Raw genomic sequence first — 22,956 nt, 5'->3', positions numbered from 1 at the left:
AAATTAAGTACATTTTGAACTCAAAAATATGATGTTTTTATTGTCACTTAAGGAACTTTTCGAACAACCCTCATATATTCACCAATATAAAAATATAAACAATATTTTATTTTATAATTCATAATACGTAGACACATGGCTACAGTGAGAACGAAAGGGTTAACTACTGCAAATGACGTAAGTGATAAATAATCAGCACAAATATTAATTTAAAAAAAATCTCAGACAATCATTAGTCGACCTGTCATCGGTTTCATTAAACGTGTACAAAATGATGGAATTTTCATCGGCGATCGATACATTGCGTGCCCCATCGATCAATTCGAAAATATATATCAGAGATATCGTAAAATTAAATCGCGAAAATCGCCGTATTGAGACGTCACTCGCACTCGCGGCACGGGTGACGTCGGATTACCCGTAAATTTGTTAAACGTTTGCATAAGTCGTCGCCACCGAGATTTATGCGAGCCGCCTCTATATCTTCCACGGATCGAGCAAGCGCCTCTCGCGATCTAAACGGCGCGGCGCGGCGCGGCGCGGCGCGCGCGCGACGGCATACCGAATAGATTGGATTTATATCCCACTCATCCTCACGTCGCGTCTCTCTACCAACCGCTTTGGTCCGATTACCGGCAGGCGTATTTCTTCACATCCACCTTTCATTCGTATAACTACAAACTCGGTAATTGGTTCGATACACTTCGGGGTCCGAAGGATGAGATCAGCGTTGCCCCCCCCCCCCGCGCGCGCGCACGCGAGGCGCCTTTTTTTTCATCCGATCAGACGGTTCGAAAGTGCGGCGTCGTATTTCGAAGGCCGTCTTCGGGATCGAATCGGCCGTAGGGGGGTAAAAGGGGGCACCCTAGGTAGGATTTAGCGCTTCCCGCGCGGACGGGACGCGGGAAAATGTGTCGAGGATCGCGGGGAGCCCGCCGCCGGCGCGGCAGATGCACCAGCGAATTTTCCTAAGAGCTACCTCCGCGGCCGGCGCGGCGCAGCGTGTGCAATCGCATTCTTGCTCGCGCGTGCAACGCGTCTCGGACGCGTTCTACGCCGCCACGTGCCTGGGATTCTTTTTATTACACGAAGAGTAACGATGTCGAAAATATACGTCCGCGCCGCGACGGAGGCTGATTGCCCAATCCGTCCGACGATGATCGCGATAGTTTTAAAGAAGCTCACACTCTCGTTACGGAAATTCCTTCTTTTTTCCTTCTTTTCTTATGGCCTATCACTGTCCGACAAGATATTTAATTGTCCTTTCGATTTTATCCGCGTATATAATATATGTTTGAAAGTTCGCAGGAATGCGGACGCATAACTTTTTTTTTAGCGGATATATCCCTGTGATGCATTTCGCATGGAGATTGGAGATTATGCCTGGCGAAACCGTGTCATCGATAAATTACTGTGGAAATTTTAAGTGTTCAATTTTAAGCTCTAATTTTGTGTGGAATAGATAGTTATTAGCTTAAAGATACGTTCCTGATTCTTTTGCCTTCTTTTACGAACACTAATGTTACGCTTTGATTCCCTATGCATAATACCCGTGCAAAATTCTTATTCTATATACATATAAGAAAATGCTCGAGTGATCATAATTGCAAATTTAAAATATGTCATACCTTTCACTATCCTATCACTCTTTTCACGCCCAACTGTTGATTCTAATCAATTTATATACAACGTACGTTCAATATCAAAATAATATAATATTCTCCAATAAATATATGTACTTATAATGTAATAAAAAATTTAATCTAATATTCTGAAGATTTGTATTAGTGTGATTAAATTGATTATCAATTTAATTATGTGATGATACTGTTCTAGTTTTAGAAGCCTACGTTTTTCTCTCTCAAGTCCGAAAGTGATAGCGTGTGGTTTGCTAGGGCGAAGAATTATATAAAATTCGCGAATAATATTATTAGGCCAAGATCCTGACCGTAAATGGCGTTTTCTCTAAATTGATTGTATATCGTTTTGGTCCTGTTTCACTTATTATTATTAATAAAAAATTTAATTGTATACAATATAAACTGTGCTAATAACTAGGGTTTTCTCATCCAAACGTCAAACATATGAATACATGCATTTTAGCTTTTTTTAATCGCAGGAAATTAATTCGACCAATCAGACTCATCCAAACAGTAATCTTCCAGCTGTTCTAAGCGGCGTATTTCGTTAATTAATATTTATTTCACGCTAAATCGATGTGATTCGAATTTTTTTCGACACCGTAGCTCTACGTGTCGGAAATCGATTTCTACGCGGCGCGGGCGCTCCCGGACGCAAGGTATGCTCCACCGTGCGAGATGACCCGATCGAGAAACCGAAAGTCACGTGCGTAGCCCCAATTAAAATTTTAAAGCCATTTCAGTCATCAACGGGCTATCTCTTCCCATAATGCATCACACGGAGTGAAGGGAAGATGCGCACCTCTCCGCCTCCCACACCCTCCCACAGTGCGGCCGGTCATTCTAATACGCCGGTTAATACATGGATATGCAGTACGAAGGATAAACTGTAACAAAGGGTCTGCGCGGTATATAAACTCCCCGATGGATCATCTTCTCAGTTCGCTTCGTGTCTTCGGTCCTACAGCAATATGAATTGCCACCAGGTAGGCCAGCAGATAGTACCGCGAGCGGATCGCTTTAACCCTTTCCGCTACAAAATGCAATAGTCCGCCGACGAGTTTTATAATAATTAACTTAGTAATTTAGTAATTCTAAATATTGCTAACGATCAATTTTAGTGTAGAAGTTTACTTATTGAAAATTTTGTTCCCCATTACATCAATTTTTATCATTTGTTACTCTTAAATTATTTTATTAATTATTTTTATAATTGTCTCTTTTTTTATATAAAAGCTTAAGAATATTAGAAAAAAAATATTTCTCCTTTACCACATTATTTTGGTTGGAAAGGATTAAAAAACGTAATCAGGATCAGTCTATTTATGATGTATCTTTGTTGCCTGAGTTTTAATTTTACCCCGTAATTTATTCGTCGAGATAAAGTTTAAATGCCTTAACTATAATAATTTCTGTTTTATAAAACTCCGTTGTTCTGATAAACAATAGAAAATTCAAAGACAGTTCTCTGTCTCGCATATGAAAAAAAAAGTGCAAGTCAAAGGCTCTTTATAATCGATCATTTACCCAATAATCTTATAAGTGTCTATAAGTTGTTAATAGCTGCCTTTCTCTCTCATTATTCTTACGAACAAAATATCTTTTGATAAAGTATGAATGAACAAGCAATCGTAACAGACGGCTTTTAGGTTTGCTTAATAGAAGAAAATGGAAGTAGTTGTAACAGGAATAAATTGCAACGGTGATCGCTAATCTGGACTCTTTAATAAAACGCTTGTGTGATGCGCGTATGCAACAAGATTTGCAATTATCTTCCATTGTGCCGGCGATGACTCTCAACTTGGTGACAACGCGTCACAGCCGTGAAAGGTGCGACATTTATGACAAATGTTGCAACTTATCCCGGTCACGCATGCAGTTTCTGCCTTTGCTTACGTATCGCAACGTTGTTGTGGCAAAAGCCGATTGAGAAATTCAATAATTAATCACGTGAACAAATTGCCACGTATACGGGGAGATGAGATCCGAGATAAGAATCGAAGAGGACGATGCTTGAAAACGTCTCACAAAAAGTCTTTTAGCACTCTTTGGTGTGTTTGATGCTATCTGGAACTTGATCGGTAATAATATGATAAAATCTTTGACTCTTTTTTTATCGCGAACGATATAATAGTGTAATCGAGATTCCGCATCGACAGAGCGCGGTACGGTATTCCCTCGCTACGTGATGTCGAACATCATAACCGCATATAAACGGAGGGATGCCTGATTGTGCCCCACTTTCCCTCGGCGCACACGCGATTATCGCAGCGGACACCGCAATGTCCACCATCTCGGTCCCGCAACATCTCCGGTCATCTCCCTCGAGATGACCTCCATTGACATGCACACTCTCCTTCGGAATAAAAAGTTCTATTGAGTCAAGACCGGAAATCAGTGATATAATCAACATTCTCTAGCGATTTCGCAATACTTGGCAAACAAGTTGTCGTCGGGTTGTCATCAATTTTAATAATTTTATGATTAAACATTACTTTTCGCTTACTCATCGAAAAGCACTCCGATATCGCATTTACCCTAATTGATCCGCTTTTATTACATCGTCACGCATGTATTTTCGAGCAAAACTGCGTAGCAAATGCGCAGACTTGTATATTAATCTGATGTAACGATGCTTCATTATCATAATTCGCTACTCACCTATCTCGTCACAAAAGCCGCAGAATCTCCTCCTCTGATTGCAGTTGGCCAAGCTGGTCTTGGTGCTGTCGTGCATCGGCAGCGACGTCCTGGCGGGTCTCCTGCCGGGGGGTGGCGCAGGTGCCGGAGGATATCAGTACAACCGACCGGGTGGCGGCGGTGGATTCGGTGGTGGGTATGCGGGTGACGCCGGGGGTTTCGGGGGTGGCGGCCGCGGTGGCGACTTCGGCATCGGCAGTTACCGGGGGAGACCTACCCAGGCTTACGGTCCCCCTGGAAGCGGCGGCGGCGGCGGTGGCGGCGGCGACTCCTTCGGCAGACCGGGTGCAGCTGGATTCGGAGGAGCTGGACCGTCGTACAGATATCCGCAGTTCGGCGAGGGTGGCAGCGGTGGATACCAAGACGGCGCTGCCGGAGGAGTCCAAGGAGGATATGGAGGATACGGCGGACGCGACGGCGGACGCGACGGCGGAAGGGTAAAATTATTTTCAATGTATTCTTCGACTTCCAAACAGGCTAGACAGTAAAAGAAGATAACATCCTGGAGAGTTGCTTTTTAAAAAGATATTATCATCAAGTTTTACCTTATGTCGTTATACTATTAACATTTCAGATATTTATTTGTATGTATTTGAAATTTAGAAAGGTAGACGATAACTTTGCAGAGCGGTGTATAGCTCAGAAATATTTTTATTTAGCAAAGCTCGAGAATTTGGATAATTAACCCTCAAACATCTCACTTCCTGGGCCACCCGTTAATACCGTACATGGATTAGCGTAATTCAGAGTTTTCTTCAGTCTGTTTTTTTTATCGATACACCAAACAATGAGGAAAAAGAATATATAGATGAAAATGACATAAAAATTCTGGTAGTCGGAAACTCTGGCGGAAATTCTGTTTCGAACACGACTGGGTTACCATAACCCACATGTGTGTTTAAAGGTTAATTATTCAATAATGCTTTTTATCTCCTTATAAATACATTACTGCTTCTCACCTTTTCGTTCGTTATACATACAACGATATAGTTTGTTAGACATAATATATTTTGTAGCCGCAGCCGTACAGCTTCCAATACGAGGTCGTCGATCCGCCGAGCGGCAACGATTACTCTCAGCGCGAGAGCAGCGACGGTAATGTCGTTCAAGGAGAGTACAGAGTTCTGTTGCCGGACTCGAGAACGCAAATCGTTCGGTACATGGCTGACGATGTGAATGGATACAACGCGGAGGTTCAGTATGAAGGACAAGCTCAATATTCTCGTGGTGGTCCGGGAGGATATCCCGGAGGTGGATATCCAGGTGGCGGTTATCAAGGAGGTCAGTATATCGCACGGAACACAATAATAATATACGCGCAGAAAATTATATAAAGTCACATTGAAATAATTGCACAGCTTTAGATCATAAAATAGATAATGCGATATTAAAACATAAAACAATAATTCAACGCGTATGCGCGCAAAATTTGAATTTAGCTGTCATTTATCAATAAAAGCGCGCTTTTATCAATAAAAGAGAGTTGAGAATATGGGCCTACAAGATTATTATGTAAATCATTTTTTCGCAAAATTTGAAATTTGATTATTTAATTAATTAATTTGAAATTGTTGGTAATAGCATGAAATTAACACATGATTTGCTTACTTCGAAAAAAGTCTAAACATCAACGTTTTCATTGTAGAAATTATATATAATATATATTTATTTATTTATATAATTAGAAAAATATGTATCTGTAATCAGAAAAAATGTTTCTGATCAGAAAAGATTATTATTATTGTTATAAATCTTTATATATCATCAACAGGCCGAGGTGGCGGTTTCGGAGGACCCGGAGGTGGTTTTGGAGGCGGCTTCGGTGTCGCAGCTGACGCTGCTAGCAATCAATATTTGCCACCGCACAATAATTATCGCAAATAACCGCTCGACACGGGCTACCTTACCAAAATACGACATATACCGCGTGCATTTCCGGCGACAACCATCACGGACCTCCCTCGGCTTTTACTCTGAATATACGGTAATCCTTCGCTCACCCACGAGACACGAACCCTCTCCCGATCACCTATGCGTCCACGGATCACTTTCACCTATATTTAACGATTACACAAGGACTAATTAGGATAACTTCATATGCATGCATGAGTGTATGTATTTATATATATATATACATGATATACATAATTTTGTACATGGTAACTGTATTATCAAACATTTATACGCTTGTATCTTCCACTAAGCGATTATCAACCTCTTATGTTATGTACGTATTTATACGAGCTTGTAGTAAAACATAAATGAAGTGTTCTTTCTACTTAACTTCGTGTAGTTTTACCCCGATTCATCCTTAATCTCTATGCTTTAATTAGATCTATAATAGATCTCTAAATCCAAATAAAAAGTTTTTTTATTTCTACACGTTCCTTACTTCGTTTTGAACAATTTCCTGATCATCAGTGCCGACATCCATATAAGAGAGATAATGATTTATTATGCGCTTCTAATAGTCTTTGCTCCAATTCTTTGTATACACAAAAAACTTTTTAGTTATTTATATATATCTTAATGTTTAAAATAACAAATTGCAATAATTGCGAAATAACCAATTCCAATAATATATGAAGAAAATTTAATGTGTAGAAAATTTTGGAAATATTAAAATATTGAAATAAAAGAAAAATTAGAGAACACAGCAATTATTTAATCATAATAATTATATAATACATTATATAATCCTTATTTATTACAATATATATGTAGAATAACTCTCATTTATTTGATAATAGTAATTTATTAATATCTTGTAACAAAAACTGATGATAATTAAATCTAATTCCTGAAATTTGAAAATTAATATAAAAATTTCATTTCAGTATTACATTCACTAAAAAATATTTTCAAAATATAAGTATGTCAAGAGAATATTACAAAAAAATTCGTTTTCGTAAAATTTCTTGAAACTTACATTGTGACAAACTCTCTCTTTACAAATATTGTATTTTATTAGCAGTAAAATCGTTATTAATTTCTAGAGAAAAATCATGTTCATGACAGATAATGAGAAAAATAAAACAGAAAATTTATCACATATGCATTGTTATAAAACATAGTGTTGCCTATATCTGAAAGATATTGTATCATGTTATATCTTTTTTCTTTCTAAAACAAATATAAATTTTATAAACAGAATATATATATTATATATGCTGGAAATATTCTTTTATTATTTCAAAATAAATGTTTGACACGTACATAAAAATGTTCATGTAAATACTATTGTCAAATAAAAATAAAATCTCTTTGGCATTATAATATTCATTGCAAAATAAATGATTATATTAGAAATAACGTATTTTCTTGATCAACAGTTATAAACTGTTAAACAAATACCGTTCTCAGATGAAGTTGTATCAGATCTGTTATGCCTCCTTTTAAAAATCTGGCTTATGTGTGTCCTTGTCCTATAGAGAAATTGAAATAAAATTCTCACAAAGAATATATGTATATCGTTTAACACAATTAGACGAAATCATTCATTATAACGCGTAATAAATTTATGATAATAAAACATTACCTTTGCCTAAAGGCGCTTTTCTTGGATTTTGTATTCGAGATCTAATAGACACGCCTCTTCCACCTACACATGCAAACATTTAATTATTCGCGAGTAATACAATTGAAAAATTACACATTCAATTGGTCTAAATAATGTCATATATAATTGTATAGTTACATCACATATTAACTTACCAATAGGAGGAAAGCTCTCATCATCTCTTGGAAGAAAATCTTCCATAGAAGAATAAGCGAAAGCTAGAAATAATTATTTATAATAAAATATGGATATTTTATATTATTTTATGTGCAGCAGAACTATTTTATTAATAAAAAATGAACAAATTGGATAAAATATTATTCAATCATCTATAATTTAAAAAAAGTTTTTCAAACTTACGATCAATATTTGGAGGTCGCAACGGTTTTTCATTTAACTAAAAAAAAACATGAAATTAGTAAACAATAGCATATTTTTTGATTAACGTAAAAATTATATAAGAACACATACGTATTTTGACACATATTTTTTTTCTTCAATAGGCGACTCAATAGGAGCAAATTTATCAATAGCCTTGTTAATAGATTCAACAACAGGGTCTGGCAACTTGCTACAATCAATAACTTGTACTGGTTTTGATGCATTTCGACGGCGCTGTTCTTCTTCATATGTTCTACTAGACACTTTCAATCTATGTTGTTCACTTACCTATTACGAGATAATTAATAAAAATCATTAACAATAGTATTATGTAAATTTTGCAAAACTATTTAAATAAGTACATATAATGACTGCGTTCGCTTTGGGCGCTTTCGTGCTGACAGCGTCAGTCCATCTTTATTGCTCATTCATTACATGTTGAAAAAAAGATGGAGTGATGCTTTCAGCACGAAAGCGTCCAAAGCGAACGCAGCCAATGTGCCTGTTTATGCGCAAATCTTTACAGTAGTATATTTTTAATGTATTATACTTACGCCTGTCATAGACAAAACTGCATTAGAGTCAGATGTAGATGGAGTGCGTTCAACTTTCAAGTTACTCATTAAATTTACCATGTCAGATAAATGAGGCTCAGATCCGCTGGGATAATGTATTCCTGGCTTTGTATTGACTCCAAATGGTTCACAAAACTCATCGCACAATGTCCATGCCCAATGATACAGCACAGCTTTACTGCAGCATTCAGACCCTCCATCAACGTATTTGTGAAACTAAACGTTATAAAATAATATTATGAATATAATATACTTTAAAATATAAAATAAGGTAATAAAATTGCCTACATGACATTCAATTCCTTTTTCAAAGATATATGTATAGCGTGTAAACACATTTTCAGCATAAGCAGGAATATACTGCATTTCTCGGTCTTTTCTTTTCTTGTAGCCTTCATTTGCCAAGTGTACAAACAATGATTCCAAATCATAAATTTTAAACTGTTCTTTATCTTGTTCTAAAATAGGGGAGCAAATTTAAATAATTGTATTAATCTAAGGCGTATTTAGGAAGTAAATTTCTATTGGCTGTAAAAAAAAGAATTATCTTTAATAAAATTAATTTTATTTTTATAAAATTACTTTTTCACCTATTTTTCAATATATTTACTATCTAAGTTGAGGTGTTGTGTTATCTCCTTTCCTTAATATAAAAAGATATTTAATGAAACAGAAATTCAGTAGCAATGATAAAGGAAAGATATTGAAGAACAAGCCATGCCATTGATGGTAGAGTCTTCTTTAAACAAGGTACACACAACATTAATTGTACAACAAGAAGTGCCTCAATTTAGATTTAATTACAAATTAAAATATACATGTTACTTTATAAAAGTAAAATGAATATTAAATATCACTTTTTAAACTTGCAGTAGATAAAAAAGAAAGAGAAAAAGGTATAATTGATCATACTTTCTTATATCGTTATTAGATATGGAATTATTAAAATATGTAATAAAGGTGAACTTACCTGCTTCATCGCACATTTTTCCTATCAAAGACCGTACTGCTTGTGTAAGACCTCTTGTTGTATAAAGATAAGGATACCGATCCACAAGTTTCCTAGATTCTAGGAAATTCACCAATTTCACATACATAACAGCAAAGTCAGTATCTCCGCCTAGATGTTCTACAGGTATGTTATGAGTGGTCTGACTTATCTCCAGTGCTTCCCGTCTAAATCCCAACGGAATTTTAGCGCTAACAATTGCATGATGCACCTCTTCTATGCCGTTCTCAAGCGAAAAAACTCCAAATGCATATTCGGCCGGAAAATATTCGCAAGTGTTGTTAACAAGTGTGGTGAAAAACCAGTTAACATGTACGAAGCAAAATTTCAATTGTGAAACAACTGCAATAAAAAGAAGTATTATTTGGTACAATAATTTAATATACTACATTTATATAGTATGTATTTGTACTTGAGTTTCATTATTGCTCATATTTGCAAGATTTTCAATCCAAACAGAGAAAATTAATGCAGCTTGCTAAACTTTATTCACACAGATTATGATACCATTTGATAATACTCGTTATTCTTTTTGCATCTTTCAAACAAAATTCAAAACTTTCAAAATTAATGTAAAAAGTGTCAAATGTGCAATAATGTACTTTCAAATTAATTTCTACAATAAATTACATTATATAATATTACGTACAATTAAGATTTACAGCTGAGTCGATTATTACTTTGATATTTTCCTGCATATTTTTTATAAACATCTGTGCTTCCTTTTCTTTCTGTTCAAGAGCACTTATTGATTCTCCAAGTGATGTTTTCTTGTCTTTGCCTGATATTTGCGATGAGATTTTATCTTGCTTGGCCATAGCTTCATACGGACCTTTTTCTTGCTTAGTAAAACTCTATTGACAAAAAAATATATATTTTATTACAAAACACATTAAAGAAACGTATAACCTAATGTGTAATCCAATTAAACAAAATTTTTTAATTATAAAATAATTTCTAAAATAATTTAATTTCGCAATAAAATTTTAAACTATTCAACTTAGAAATTACATCAACTGACCAAAAGTGATGGTCGAAATTAATAATGTCTCGATTTGATCCGAAAAAAGTGCTGTGTGAATCCGACAAAGTGAGTTGGCTCACAGTTTTTTCTATGTTCATATCAGAAAGACGTTATATATTGCCAGTTACAGTCGATTTAAGTTACTTTAATTGTTATTCTATCACTGGCGAAAAGAGAAGTTATTATTCTGTTTTTTAATTATATTTTTACTTTTATCATAATATGTAATATGTAATAAGCCCAAACATTAAAATGTTTATTTTTTAATAAAAATATATAGAATAAACTTTTTCGTAAAAAATCTTTGATACATAGCAGGTATATTCTAAACATTTATGTATGATAGTAGTTACTAATATTTTCTATAATATAAAAAAAAGGTATTATCTTAGAGATATATGTATAATTCACTATTAAAAACAATTTATATCTATTTATATACATGTATCTTCACAAATGTTATTATAATTAATTATCTTTCTTTATTTTAACAAGATCTCATAAATAACACGTTATTTATTATTAAAAAACAAAAAATGTAGCAGATAATATTTTAATAATGTATATCCTCAGAACAGAAGAAAACTATATTTTCCATATATTTTAATGATTTCGTAGAGCACTTAATTAGCACCTAATTCTAGGATATTTCCTTTTTCAATTTATAGATAATTTATTAGATAATTATATATTCACGTGGGAAGGAGCAAACCTAAAGCTAAGTCAATTCCCCTCCCCCCTTATCTAGTTTCCCGCCCAACATATGGAGCTCTCAGTTCAACTTTAGCATTTAATTAGCGCTTAATTCTGCGTTAAAACTTACTTAGCGCTGGCAACCAACTTAACGAGGATGTCAGAAATTAAGTCTGTCGGAACTAAATGCCTGCTCCTCTTGTAAACATTTACCTGCCACTCAGCGTTACAGTCCGGATCCTGTTGAACGTCTTTGAAGCCGTTAGGAAACTTGCGACCTTGCGCTTCCATACGTTTCCTCCAGTCGGCCATAAAGAAGAAGAATGCATTTCTACCTTTGTTCTTCGGCATTTCTTCCGGCAAGAATAAAGCTATTCTCCTATAGTAAACGCTTTCAGCGTAAGCAAAATAGCATTCGATAAAAGATAGGTTAAGGATCTAACTATTAGAGGTTAACGACTCGTCGCTTCTTTTCTTCTTCTTACGAAATGGCTCCCGATGAGTCTCGATCAGAGAGCTCTGGTCAGCTCTGGTCTCGATATCCTGATCCTGATCCTGATCCCTGGCAACAAGTGACAACCCTGAGCACCCCCTGCTGGCTGCGAGCTGCAATTAGGAATGTTTGGTGTAAAACTCGGGGCAGATGGCGCCATGGCGTCCAGTCCTGTCATGGCGGCGTCACCACTAACTCAATATACATGTATGTGTTGGTGTATCTGTGAGCACATCCGTGAGATATAAGGTCTGTTTTCTGTTGCTGCACTGCTGAACTAGTGCACTCTAGTGCACTTTAGTGCACTAGTTCAGCAGTGCAGCAACAGAAAACAGACCTTATATCTCACGGATGTGCTCACAGATACACCAACATACATGTATATTGAGTTAGTGTTGGTGACGCCGCCATGACAGGACTGGACGCCATGGCGCCATCTGCCCCGAGTTTTACACCAAACATTCCTAATTAGTCGCGATTGATTTATTTCTTTATCCTGGAACACGCGCAAGCGCAAACCAGCGCAAACTTGTCGATAAAAATGGGCCAAAGAAAGTTCAGTTCCAGCGAAGCAATAAAGAAACGAATGCTAATCCTTTGTGATAAAGAGTAGTGTTATCAAAAGGCTGCGGTCCACTTGACGCTACAAATGCTTTGGAGCGTTCTTCTACTCCTTCTTTCTTCATTGAAAGAAAAGAGAAGGGGGAATGCTTCGAAGCATTTGTAGCGTCAAGTGGACCGCAGCCCAAAACCTTGATTCCAACCCAAATTTCACTTTTACACTCAACTACTGAAGGTCAATTGTTTTTTTCAACTCACTTTCGAAGGAGATGATACCAAAGGAAATCGAAGGGAATTCAAATGTGTTTAGAAAACATGTAATAGAAAAAGAGCAACTTTATCTTACCTTCTACCTCGGAAAGTTTTCAACTCACGGAGTTGAATAGACTACACATTCCAGTATTATTTGGTCGAGCAATCGTGACGAGCGACGGAGCGACAAAAATCGCGGTAACACGAGAGACCGGCTTCAAGATGAAACTGCTTGGATAAGCAGTCAAAGTCCTGACCAATTATGTTTCGCCGCGTACGCGCGAGCTGGAGGTGGTAGTGGTGGTACAGCCAATCTGATTGTGAGCACATATCACGACGTATCGTGTTCGGAATGCGCGCTACAGGGGTAGGACATAAATATTTTCTTTCGTGAGCTCATGTATACGTTCGGAGAAAGCTATCTCCATGGTAGGTAACTCCAACACAATTTAGTGAAAATAATCGGCATGATAGAGATCATAACTCACAAGTTTGGCGAATTTTAGCTTATACGCTCTCGTCACGCGAGCAAAATTTATTTATTCCATATGTTTATTCAAAAATAAAAAAGTTTGGATATCTAAAATTAATATCGCGTATTAAAGGTAATTACAGAGCTTTTGTAAAAAGTTTAGTAGTCTGCAGGTAACATATGAGAATAAATACTGAATAGGCATGGGAGTTTTCATGAAGATTTTATTTTGAACGAAAGATAAAGCTTCCAAGAGTATCCCAAAAATAATTTTCTAACAATATGACAAAATATGTTTATACATTAAATGTATATCTCTATTATTTATTTAAAACCAATGAGCATCGCCGGCACAATGTCACCTACATTCAACGTCTGTTTCTCCGCTGTTCGCCCTGGCAGCATCAGGAGCGCGTTAGCACCTTTGCAGCTGATTAACTTGCTACTGATTTGATTTCCCGTGCTGTAGGCCATTGGGAGCACCTCTTCGTGAGTCCATTCGAGATACGCTCTTGCGTATTCAGGACGCGGGTCCAAATTGTACGACGACGTTAACTGTAACGTTAAAACAATATTTTCTATAGATCGTGTACATTACTGTTTTTGCAAGATAAAGATGTTCTTATATATACGAACCTTAGCCCTCACTATGACTGGCTGCGAAAACTTGCCGTGCATCTCGTTCAGAAGGGGTAAGAGGAATAAATGCGCGGTAACGGTAGCAGACACCGGATTCCCCGGCAAGCACAGCAAATATTTGTTTTTGCCTGAGAATGTGCACGTTGCAAATGTCGTTGGTTTCCCCGGTTTCATATTTACGCGTCCTGAAAGAATATATTTAATAGTTCGTGTGAGAAACATGTATTTTAACATATTAACATAGAGATGGTTAAAAAGATGGTTAGAGATGGTTAAAAAAAAAACAAAGAAGATACCGAAATGTATGGTAGCTTTGAAATGTCTCTCTAAAATAGGCTTCAACAAATCTCTATCGCCCATTGACACAGAGCCCGTTGTCACAAGTACATCTACTTTTTGTAAAGCTCCCTTGATTTTACTTATCATATCCATCGCGCTGCAAAATGGTTATATTAATAATAAAGTTATATATAACTTATAATCACTATATCAATCAATAAAAAAAGTATTATGATACAACGTGTGTGTATCAGGATAAATTCTTTACATACTCATCAATCGCAATTCCACAATCCAAAGCATTGAAGCCATTCTCTTTTAATAGCGAGATTAAAGTTATTCTGTTGCTATCGTAGACCTGCCCTGGTCCTAGAGGCTCTCCAGCTTCTTGCAATTCATCTCCTGTAGACAGTACACCTATACAAGGGAGTTTAGTAACTGCAACGTGTTTGCAGCCGCAAGCCACTAGGAGTCCTAATTCCACCGGACCAATAGTCGTGTATGAATTTAACACTAAACTTCCCTTTTCTATATCGCAACCGACAGGTCTTCAACAAATAAATAATCAAGAAAATAAATTTGTCAAGAATAAAATATAACTATTTTGAATGACAAAATCAATGGAGCCTTATACCTAATATCTTGTCCCTCTTTCGGTTCAGTCATTATTTCAATTTCGTCTTCCTCCGTATCATCAGCGCTTTTTAATATTAGTTTTGTATCTTCAACTTGTACAACCGTCGCTTCTGTAACCAAGCAAAAAAAGTAGTAAATTTTTTATAAGTAAATCAACAAGCAAATTGCAGTTGTTTACCGTCAGGAACAGGCGCTCCAGTGTTTACGCGTACACAAGTGCCAGGTTCAAGAGACACCAGAGCGGGCTGCAAAAGTTTTCTTTTATTGTTTTCTCTCGCGTCGCATTGAGCATCGGTTAATGTGACTTACTGCAGTCCCCGCTTTTACACCACACAACACCTTCCTTCTGCCTTTTCCATCGCTTGCCAACACCGCATATCCATCTTTTATGGAAGCCCTAAATGGCGGCAAATTGCAATTGGAATATATGTCCTCAGATAATATTCTACCATAGGCATCTTTTACATTCACGGTTTCAACGCTTCTTTCCTCTACACTCGTACGTATTATGCACACCGCTTCCTCGACAGAAATCATAGGAAATGGGGATTCTCTAAGGCGCGTTGCTACATTCTCGAAATTCACCTGGAATAATCTAATTGTATTACACAATTCGCGTAAAATCACTATTTTGTATACCGACGGAAAAAAGTATCTCACTGTACAAAGATGATCATGCGAACAAGATGTGATATTACGTTGCACAATGTTATGCGTATCTTTAATTTTCGCTTTATTATCCAACATCAAGTCTACGGCGTGCGGAATAGCAGGTGCGATTGCAGTCAAGCACTCTATTGCAGCCTTACGTGAACCAGGCAGATTAACAATCAATGTTTTGTTTCGTATTCCGCACACAGCTCTGAAAACATATCAAAAGTTTTAATTTTAAAGAAATTACGGAGCAAATAGAAACCTTATATAATATAATAACGTATAATAGAAATTGAGACTCTACCGAGAAAGCACCGCCAGTGGAGTTATTTTTAAGCTCGACATGAGCATCGCTAAAGACAATCCGGGAGCTTCTTTATGGATAACTTTTTTGGTCGCCTCAGGTGTAACATCTCTTTTGGAAAATCCAGTACCGCCAGTAGTGAGAATAACGTCCACTTTCTTTTCATCACTCCAAAAGATTAGATTCTCCTAGATGCCGTATAAATAGATGTATAATAACACACAATCACAATATGCAAGAAATATTGTTAAAATGTTTATAGTTACCATTATTGACGTCAAATCATCAGCCACAATAGCAGTGTAAGAAACGTGTCCTGGAAGTAGAATATTTCCTGCCGAATCTGCGCTGTTGATAAATACTTTTAATGCAGGTCCACTTTCATCTGTTTTCTCACCTCTCGCACAAGTGTCACTTACTAAAATATTATAATGGAATCATTAGAATTTAAGAAATGTGCAATATATATATATTATACAAGTTTGTCAATTAAAGATATGGAAACGTAACGTATGTAACCATATTTAATCTTCAAATATGTGCATGACTAAAACGTTTTGTAATCTTTTAAATTTTTATCAATATATAAGCTACTTTAATATATTCCATATCAATGTTATACACATATTATAACATATTATTACCGGTTAAAATTGCAAATCTTATTGGTGCCATTTTGACCTTCAAGTTTTTCGACTAAATAATTTGTGACTAAACACAATTTCTTATCAGATAAATGATTATATAAAATATGTACACTCCATTTAACCGTACGATCGATAGTCCATTGAAAATACGGTGACAAGGGTAGCGATCATGTAATTTGAACGTGAAGTTAATGGTGAAAATTTTCACTTATCACATTTTCACAAAACATTCACAAAAAAAAGAAAGAACACTAGCAGGTGGCAGTTTATCACTGGCAGACCGCGAGTCAGCTGAGAGGACTTTGGTTTAACTGGTTCTGTTCTTCGTAGCTGCACCATGTTATACCTTCTGCACTTAAAATGAAATCAATATATGACTAGACGTTAGAAAGAAAAAGAGGAAAAATTAAAAAGTTCAACTATAAAGATATCTCTTCCAGTGTTATCCAAAGGTTATATGGATCCGATTTTTGCATGATCATTCGTTATGATAACACGACTGGACAATACCTCCTGGCAGATGAGACATAACAAGAACAGTAGAAGCAATTTGCCTTTATAATACGCCAGTGAATGATACGGATAAAGGATTCGCAAAGATTATGATTTAATTTAAAATTAATTACAGAATTTTGTTTTGGTATTCAAATACGTTCAAATAACCGATATTAGGTTCATTTTACGTTCATTTTTTAGATTTAAGTATCTCATTCTTTTTCTCTCTGTTCGAGAGAGAAAGATCCAACATCTATTTTGCTCCATATCATTAACGTATAGCGCGCCAAAGACATACGTCTTTGCTCGCATAAGTATGCATTTCAGGTAGCGGATTTAATAAAATAATTTAGATTATATATAAATTATCCCTTGGTCTTCTACCTTCGGTAATGTCGGTAATAGAAGGCGTAGAAAGTAGTCAGCGTTTATCCTAGCTGTGAAATGAACATCTTTATTATTGAAGAATTATTTAACAATAAGAGATACATAGCGAAGAGTGTGCACTCAATTCTAAAATAATACAACAGTATCATGTTTTCATGCTTCTTGCTTTGCATGTGAAATAAAAATTGTAGACATGATCCTCGTGATATTAGTTATTATCACGCAATTTTTCTAATTTCTCGCATACGCATCGCAATTCAATCGGTGCGAGCGGAAGTAATATACAAATGCTTCCATTTATTTGATCATTATTATAAAGCAGATTAAGTCGCGCTGTATGTTATTCGTGACGTATTTGAGAACAAATCTTGCGGCAGGTCCGTATACCTTTCCCTCATTATGCGATTCTCTCGGACATTAACAGCGATTTAAGGAAGGAATGCAACTGAACGGAAAGTATTCGAATCATCGATTTCAAATCATTTTAGATGGTAGATTAAACGTGTGTCCTGAAGTCAGTAGTCGACTAGGCCTCTGGAATAACGGAAAATGGCATGGTTTTTCTTTAGCAGCATACAAGATTTACGTTATATCTAGTTGCACCGAATCAGCATTGATCCTGTGCTCAATCAATCTGCTCTCTGTGTTAATAATCAGGACTACGTAATAGAGACAATCGCTAACGTCCAGTAAATACGAATTGTCGGTGCAACTCGGCAATCGCAACTTTAGGCGTCAGAATCGAGGGATTTTACCGATTGTTCCTCGGACTCAGTGAACGAAGCGGTGAATCTCTGTATCTTCTACGCGACTCTGTTCTACCCCGGTCACGATCATCGCGCCGATCTCTCTCCCTATCCCGCTCGCGATCGCCGTCCATGTCTCGCCTATCGCGACGTACGGCATGGTGTCTTGGACTACGGCTCGGACTTGGTGTACGAGACACAGAAGACCGCGTGTCGGAACTGTGGCCTTCGTAACGATGTCTCCGTTCTCTTTGTCTGAAAAGCGAAACAGAATTCACTCGTCGCTATTTAAGTTGACGAACTTAAAAAGTTGACGCACGCCGCATCATAAGGTAAAAATTATTCACTTTCTGCGGAGTTTCAAAGACATTTCTCGAATCTCGTCTTCCCGATCCTGTCTCTGTTGCTCCATCTTCTCGATTCTCAACTGCTCGGCTTTCTTGTCAGCTTTATCTAAAAGAATTCATTTTACATTTGCCTTTTATGACGCATATTATCTCATCATTCTTTCAGACATCAACCTACACTGTCTGTTTAACAGGGCCTGCATTTTCTTTTTAAGCCGCTCCTGGGGTGTAATTTTCAACGACTGAAAAATATAAAACTCTTAAAAGTCTATAGAGAAAGAGCTCGATATTTTTGGTATAATTTAAAAATCTAGTGCCCATTATACGTACAATATGTAGTATGCACTAATATATTACCAATTATAGAATATAACCGAATATATGTACCACAAAAAATTTGCCATTTCCTTTATTAGACGATTAATAGAATGCAATTACGAACGAACGAAAAAAGATAATAACAAAGCGGTCAACTCGATATGGATTCATTTCGGCGATAGTTATCTCAAAATAAGATAATAGTACGATTCAAAAATTCTCAAATTCTTTGTGGCTCTAACGATACGTTAAAATTCTGCTTCAGAACGAATTAAAAATAAAACAAATAAATGTAGAATATGATGTCGACACATCATATTCTGAAGTGTAATATAATGAAAACGAGACGCGCTTGTTGAGGTTCTTCGTTCAGATGGAAGGCATACAGACATTATACTTATATAGACATGGTACTTATATAAGTATGTCTTTATTCTCTGTGCGTTAAGTGACTAAGAAAGCGTTATAGTTCTTACTGACTTTGTGTCCGCCACCAGAATTTGTACTTAACCCTGCTTTTGGCTTGTTCCTGAAATATTCAGAAGAAATTAAGTCCACGCATAACAACTTGATATACGTAATATAAATTAAGATTGTTCGCTGCTTATAAAATGCTTACACGCTTGTATTTATCGGAGTCTTCGGTGTTACTGGACTGGATTTTTCTTCGTTATCAGACAGCTCTAGCTCAAGACTTGACGATTTTCCACGTCGGCCATAATACCTGTACATGAAATAAGTTATACACTTACGTTACAATAATTTGATCCTTGAATAAACCTGCGAAAAATTTTTACCTGGGCAGTGCTGGCGTCTTATTATCATCGCTTCGCGATCGTTTACAGCTAGATTGACTTCTCGATCTCGATCTAGATCTTGATGGAGACTTCGATCTCGAGCGAGACTTGGATCTCGATTTCGACAGGGAATAGCGTCTTTTCCGATAGCTGTCTCTAGAATGGCTCCTATTATGCGATTTAGACCTCGATCTTGATGCCGATATGCTGCTCGAGGACGAACTCCTCGATCTCTTCAAACGCGAGCGTGATCTAGATCTTGACTTCGATCGAGAAACTGAACGCGATCGAGATCTGCTGGTACTTCTACAGCGCGATCGTGATTTACTTCGCGTTCGGGATCGTCTGGAGCGACTTCTTGTGCGGGATCTTGTATACTTTCGAGGTCTCGAGCGTGTGCGTCTAGATCTGAGATAAGATTTAACACTAGATATATTACAAAGCAAAACATTAATTGTGTCAATAATTATGTAATAAGTTCTTTTATCTTGCAACTTACCTCATTCTAGATCCACTTCGTTTTCTGTCACGTGTCCTATACGACTTAGTCCTACTAACGGAACGTGAACAACTTCTCGACCTGGACTTGGATATTTTTCTACTGACAGTTCTATCGTTGAAAGCAGGACTGTCCGACCTCCGCCGTCTGAGATACGAATAATTGACTTTTCTTGAATTTGACGAAGACACATGTGATGTGCTACCATGAGTCTCTTCTTCCCCACCGAAGCTTGTGATGTAAGTAATCTGTCCCGTATTTACAGGTGATGTGGATCGCGATCGCGATTTGGAAGAGGATTTTCTATAAGGATTATACTCCGGGCTTTCCCTAGCTGCATAACTGAGACGAAGATAGAGGAATTTATATAAGTAATAACGTAAAAAAATATTTAATTTTAATATTTAATTTAATTTTTTGCGAAAATGCAATGAGTTATTACCTAGGCGGACTCATAACGCGACCTATCATCTTCTTTTCCCTGAATGCACGCCTTTCTCTACGCGACCGTCGACCCTATTACATATAAAATGGGAAACATACATTAAAACATTTTCTTACATCCAAGCGTGACGTATTTTCAGACATTTAATTATAATATATTATAGTATATATAAATATATAATATAAAAATATATATTAGTTGTGTTTTGAATTAATGTAATTATTTACCGAGTACATAGCTTTCTCCTCCTCCTGCTTGCGGGCCTGTCGCAAGGTTTCAGCTTCTTCAAAATCTTGTGTTAAAAAGCTAAAGTAATCAGCACCTAGAAGTCCATATTTTTGAGCTACTAAATTCATCTCATGTGCCTGAGATGGTTCTATTTGAGATACGTCCACGCATATATCTAAAAAAAAGTAATACATTACATTAAAAAATTTTGTTCTTGTAACATTTCAAGGCGTATTAACTCATTATTGACCGGAGATGTATACCAGCAATTTTTTTATTGCCCATTATTGAGGGTGACTTTAGAAGTTTACTTTATAAGGACATACAGTTTAAATCATTATGCAAAGTTGTTAGAGCTTGTATTATTGGATTTGTGATTGTGTTTATCCTTCACTTTCTGTTATAGCTTGTTTTTTTTCTGATCTTATGTATATTATAAACAAAACTTAGAAATTACTGATATTTACTCACGTGTTTCAACATTGACCCGTATAAAAAATAACGGAGACGCGGAAACTAATACAGGCGTTAGTTTCTGTACAAAATACTCGGTCAACAATGTGTTAAACATTGCATTAAGTAAAATAATGATACCTAAATCTATATCGCTATCTTCATCATCTCCCTTTTCCTCCGATATAACTGGATCCACTGTTGTTTTTGCCGGTTCAGGTATCGGCTCTTCGGTTTCATAATTATATCCGATGGCAGCGCTATTAGCAGATTTCTTCTTATCTTTTGCAGCATCTAACTTTGTTGACGAACCAAACTGTTCTTCCAAATGTATTTGGTGAAGAAACTTTTCTTCAGTCACTGAAGAAGAGACGTTTGAGTGAAGACATAAGGAAGACTGATAAGAGATCCCTGTACAACGGAGGGAAAGACAAGCAACGTACCGCCTAGAAATTCATTTTGCACAATTATACGGTAGCGTTCATAGTTGATATGTCTGTCTTCGCTTGTCAGAGCAATATCAACATCGATAGTATCTAGCGGCTCTGGTATCCAATCCAGATGCGCTCGTACGTCAAAACGATCTATAAGATTGTCTTCATTGCCTTGCCATGGCATCCTGCGCAATAAAATACATCATTCTCTGTTGATGTACGAGCACAATTAACGGCTAATATCATACCGCAACACTCACATGTTTGCAGGACTGTCACCCGCAGCGGCTATTGCCGGATCCAAATGTATCTTACACGGTCTACCGTGCAGCTGGAGAAATTGAGTAGGATCTGATTTCTAAAATGAAGCACAAGAACGTTCAATTATTACGTTTGTCCGAGCAATACCTCTGCTCCGCAATTATATCTTAAGCTTTACATAAAAAAAAAGAGAAGCAAAAAAAGGAGCAATAATGAAGGTTAACCGAGGAACAGAGGAAGATACATAAAAATTCCGTGAAAATAATGCGCGACCCATCGATCTGTCGTAAATCAGAAGAAAGGAGAAATCGGTCGCGCATATTTTCGCGCAGATTCTTACGATTTTTTCATAGTAGTCCCGTCTACGTTCCGCTCTGCGACGATAATCGACCAGCATGCCGCGTATTTTCTTTTCCTGCTTGCGTGCCTCGTGCCACATTCTGCCGCCGGTCTTCTTCACGGAGAAACTCATTTTCCTCTCCTCTCCGCCGTGGAGATCAGTTTCGCGCGGAGCTAGCTCGACGTGGGTGCCATTCGTCCGGCTGTAATCGCTAAAAAATTGAAGCACTAATAATTGACACGCTTTCCTCTCCCGCGAAGGCGGACATGTTGCCTTGCCGAGAACTGGCGTTAGCGACTTCTTCCGGATCTGGCGGAAATCACTTGCACAATCAGGACGCTTGCGGGCCTTGCGGCGGTCAATGATTTGGATCGATGATAAATTGTTCAATCTCGTTACTTTTGTTTTTAATACATTTTATTTAATATTACATATTAAATAATTAAATTTTTTCAATTAAGTATTTATCAATAATTATTAAATTTTATAAAGTTTAGTTATTTAATAATATACAATAGTAGAGGAAAGTGCCCTATTATGAGACAGGATCCTAATATGAGATAAAACTAAAAGGCCCTATATAGGCCCCATCTGTTGATTCCACCATGAAAAAACCCCGCCATCTCATATTAGGATCCTATCTCATAATAGGGCACTTTCCTCTATATATTGAATCATCTCATAAATA

The 22,956-nt window shown here is 36.8% G+C and overlaps 4 protein-coding genes across 9 annotated transcripts; 1 reads left to right on the top strand and 3 right to left on the bottom strand.

Moving 5' to 3' along the window:
- The first annotated feature begins 2,434 nt into the window (after positions 1–2,434).
- LOC139768974 (uncharacterized) lies at positions 2,435–6,623 on the top strand. Its single transcript, XM_071699662.1, is given in 6 exon segments — positions 2,435–2,490; positions 2,492–2,598; positions 2,601–2,626; positions 4,346–4,777; positions 5,357–5,621; positions 6,112–6,623. Coding segments are annotated over 6 exon segments (999 nt in total). The 3' UTR covers positions 6,225–6,623.
- Positions 6,439–13,129, bottom strand: LOC139768972 (protein maelstrom 2-like). Of its 5 annotated transcripts, none has more exons than XM_071699659.1 (12): positions 12,982–13,129; positions 12,067–12,143; positions 11,795–11,972; positions 10,514–10,718; positions 9,826–10,206; positions 9,144–9,313; positions 8,835–9,071; positions 8,371–8,568; positions 8,260–8,296; positions 8,055–8,117; positions 7,879–7,941; positions 6,439–7,765 (listed from the first exon to the last, which is right to left on the bottom strand). In XM_071699659.1, exons 3-12 carry the CDS (start codon positions 11,930–11,932, stop codon positions 7,749–7,751), a joined length of 1,509 nt encoding a protein of 502 aa, XP_071555760.1. In that variant the 5' UTR covers positions 11,933–11,972; positions 12,067–12,143; positions 12,982–13,129; the 3' UTR covers positions 6,439–7,748. The 5 variants fall into 5 exon arrangements, with proteins under 5 accessions (XP_071555760.1, XP_071555762.1, XP_071555761.1 ...); XM_071699661.1 differs by having other exon boundaries at positions 11,795–11,960; XM_071699660.1 differs by having other exon boundaries at positions 11,795–11,960; positions 12,067–12,187; positions 12,982–13,127.
- Positions 13,130–13,565: 436 nt separating this feature from the next.
- On the bottom strand, positions 13,566–16,844 carry Cin (Molybdenum cofactor synthesis protein cinnamon). The gene is made up of 11 exons (XM_071699656.1): positions 16,516–16,844; positions 16,138–16,289; positions 15,872–16,059; positions 15,574–15,775; positions 15,223–15,498; positions 15,092–15,158; positions 14,912–15,023; positions 14,550–14,825; positions 14,295–14,434; positions 13,996–14,183; positions 13,566–13,914 (listed from the first exon to the last, which is right to left on the bottom strand). Exons 1-11 carry the CDS (start codon positions 16,544–16,546, stop codon positions 13,684–13,686), a joined length of 1,863 nt encoding a protein of 620 aa, XP_071555757.1. The 5' UTR covers positions 16,547–16,844; the 3' UTR covers positions 13,566–13,683.
- Positions 16,845–17,440: 596 nt separating this feature from the next.
- LOC139768970 (CLK4-associating serine/arginine rich protein) lies at positions 17,441–22,556 on the bottom strand. Of its 2 annotated transcripts, XM_071699654.1 has the most exons (14): positions 22,269–22,555; positions 21,928–22,025; positions 21,677–21,852; positions 21,375–21,593; positions 20,780–20,955; positions 20,550–20,623; positions 20,108–20,449; positions 19,609–20,016; positions 19,431–19,535; positions 19,292–19,340; positions 18,672–18,735; positions 18,494–18,599; positions 18,156–18,401; positions 17,441–17,934 (listed from the first exon to the last, which is right to left on the bottom strand). In XM_071699654.1, exons 1-14 carry the CDS (start codon positions 22,398–22,400, stop codon positions 17,916–17,918), a joined length of 2,214 nt encoding a protein of 737 aa, XP_071555755.1. In that variant the 5' UTR covers positions 22,401–22,555; the 3' UTR covers positions 17,441–17,915. The 2 variants fall into 2 exon arrangements, with proteins under 2 accessions (XP_071555755.1, XP_071555756.1); XM_071699655.1 differs by lacking the exons at positions 17,441–17,934; positions 18,156–18,401 and having other exon boundaries at positions 19,288–19,340; positions 22,269–22,556.
- Between the last annotated feature and the right edge of the window lie 400 nt (positions 22,557–22,956).

Source organism: Temnothorax nylanderi, unplaced genomic scaffold, assembly GCF_030848795.1.
Source record: "Temnothorax nylanderi isolate EJ_2023f unplaced genomic scaffold, tnyl_v1.0 TNYL_tig0019_pilon, whole genome shotgun sequence".
In the NCBI taxonomy this organism is placed as follows: domain Eukaryota; kingdom Metazoa; phylum Arthropoda; class Insecta; order Hymenoptera; family Formicidae; genus Temnothorax; species Temnothorax nylanderi.
The sequence above is the reverse complement of the archived record's forward strand: the minus strand, read 5'-3'. Positions and strand labels throughout refer to the sequence as shown.